Source organism: Glandiceps talaboti, chromosome 1 (assembly GCF_964340395.1).
Source record: "Glandiceps talaboti chromosome 1, keGlaTala1.1, whole genome shotgun sequence".
NCBI classification, from domain to species: Eukaryota; Metazoa; Hemichordata; class Enteropneusta; family Spengelidae; genus Glandiceps; species Glandiceps talaboti.
In genome coordinates, this window is record NC_135549.1 from 11605446 (window position 1) to 11607341 (window position 1896).

The following is a 1896-nucleotide window of genomic DNA, read 5'->3' on the forward strand; positions in this document are numbered from 1 at the left end:
GGGAGGATCATGTTTTACAAAATGGGACAAAGGGGAGGGTCACTTTTTACAAATTGAGAATGAAGGGCGGGTCATTACTTTGTTAACAGACCATGTGTGATTTGCTCCGCCCCCCCCCCCCACTGAAGGCCCTTATATTGATAACAAAAAAGACTATGAAATCATCTTTGATGAAGTACAAGTTTAATCAAAGACTGGACTGTTTCACATGCATACATACATACATACATACATACATACATGACGTTAGTCCGTAATCTATATCGAACTATTTTACAGAAGATGTCATGTAGAATGGAATTTCAAACATGCATTTTCAGAACATTGTAATCATAGCTAGATCTTAGGCTAACACGTGACCAGGATATATAGCGGTCTGTAATATAGCTATGTGATTATATAATAATAAGCATGCCAAACACATTTCGCAAAACAGGACACAGATCGATTACTTCAAGTTAAAGACCCAGTTTGGATAACGACACGTGAAATACGTTGTCTGACAGAGCAATAGCAAAAATTGGTCCATAACAAAAGAATGATCCAAATACGAAATCCTTATATTATGGTTCATCTGTTAGGATATTATTCATGAGAGAATCTGTGAATGAATCATGGGCCTTTAAGATTATGTATATCTGTGTTATATCTTTTCCATGCAAAGTGTTCAGATGAGACTTGAAGCCCGTGTCAAGGGGTATTGTAAGCGAACTTGAAGCCCTCCAATTACGCAATGATGTTCCATCGTTTCAGCGTTGCCTCAGAAAACATCTCTTCTGTTATGGTGTTGTAAAGGAACTTGCCGTCAGTATTTTCTACGACGTCATCCTTGCGCTCCTCCAGGTCAATGCCATGTACGATATCCAATACTCGTGCTGTTGACAATATGGAAAAAACTAATTAGAAATGTTTAAATACATTTAAGCCCCAAAATTCTTACTCTTGACTTTATACTATTCATTGCTATTGACATTATCAGATAGGATAAAGGTGGTGTATCAATTAAAGGGCCTGTTATTACAGCATGACATTTATATATTCAATTTTGTATCAAGGGCAGCTGGTATGCTTTGTTCAAGTTGTTTTCTCTCATTTCGAATCCATTATGTATAAAGTTGCTTATTTCCATTAGAGTTTATCATTTAGTTTTCATTTCCATATACAATACAACGTAGTAGAAAGTGCTCGTCATTTTCTATTACGTCATTCCCTATAGACTGCAGACAGGACATTTCCTCTTTGGTGAAAGTAAAGTATAACGATTGACAATTATTCAAAGTGTATATCTGTAAAGGGCAAAGTGGTACTAGGATATGCTATCTTACCAAGTAGTCCTGCTGACAATCTGGATTCCGTTAAATCAGGGATCAGCAACGTAATACTTTGACACTTGTGTTGGGTATTCCAACGTTGGTAATATTCACGAGAATGTTCGTCAGTTGGCATCATCACTGATGTCAACCGCCAGCACGGTTGGTTCGAATTTCCCTCTCGATTAAAGTTAGCATATACTTTACGTCCACCGTGTCTGTCTGAAACTGAATATTGAACAAATGTAACAGTTATGTATCGATGGAGCGATTTATCATCACTAAGTAATGATTAAGCAATGAAAACATTCTTGATCACCGGAGAGCACATGATGACAGAGGATGGCACAGTAATTTGGTCAAAAATGTTATTTGGAATCACGATTGAAAATTATTCAAATATCGTTTTTATACAGGAAACCTAATCTGTCTACCCATTTGACCTCAATATGTGTTGTGATAACTGTTCGTATTCTGTTTGAGTCGTCCCGTCATTCATTTGTTTTGTACTTGTGAATTGGACCAGAAAATCACAAAGTCAAAGTGCAATTAATTAACAATATATAATGGGCATGTAGTGTAACAC

The 1896-nt window shown here is 36.6% G+C and overlaps 1 protein-coding gene across 2 annotated transcripts in view; it reads right to left on the minus strand.

The window, feature by feature from the left end:
* Positions 1–222: 222 nt before the first annotated feature.
* The window catches only part of LOC144445601 (inter-alpha-trypsin inhibitor heavy chain H4-like), a 21603-nt gene continuing 19929 nt past the window's right edge, over positions 223–1896 (minus strand). For both annotated transcript variants that reach the window (XM_078135329.1, XM_078135251.1), the window contains 2 exons: positions 1326–1538; positions 223–875 (listed from right to left, as the gene is read on the minus strand). In XM_078135329.1, coding sequence (XP_077991455.1) covers positions 727–875; positions 1326–1538 — 362 coding nt within the window. In that variant the 3' untranslated portion in view covers positions 223–726. The remainder of the gene's footprint in view (positions 876–1325; positions 1539–1896) is intronic.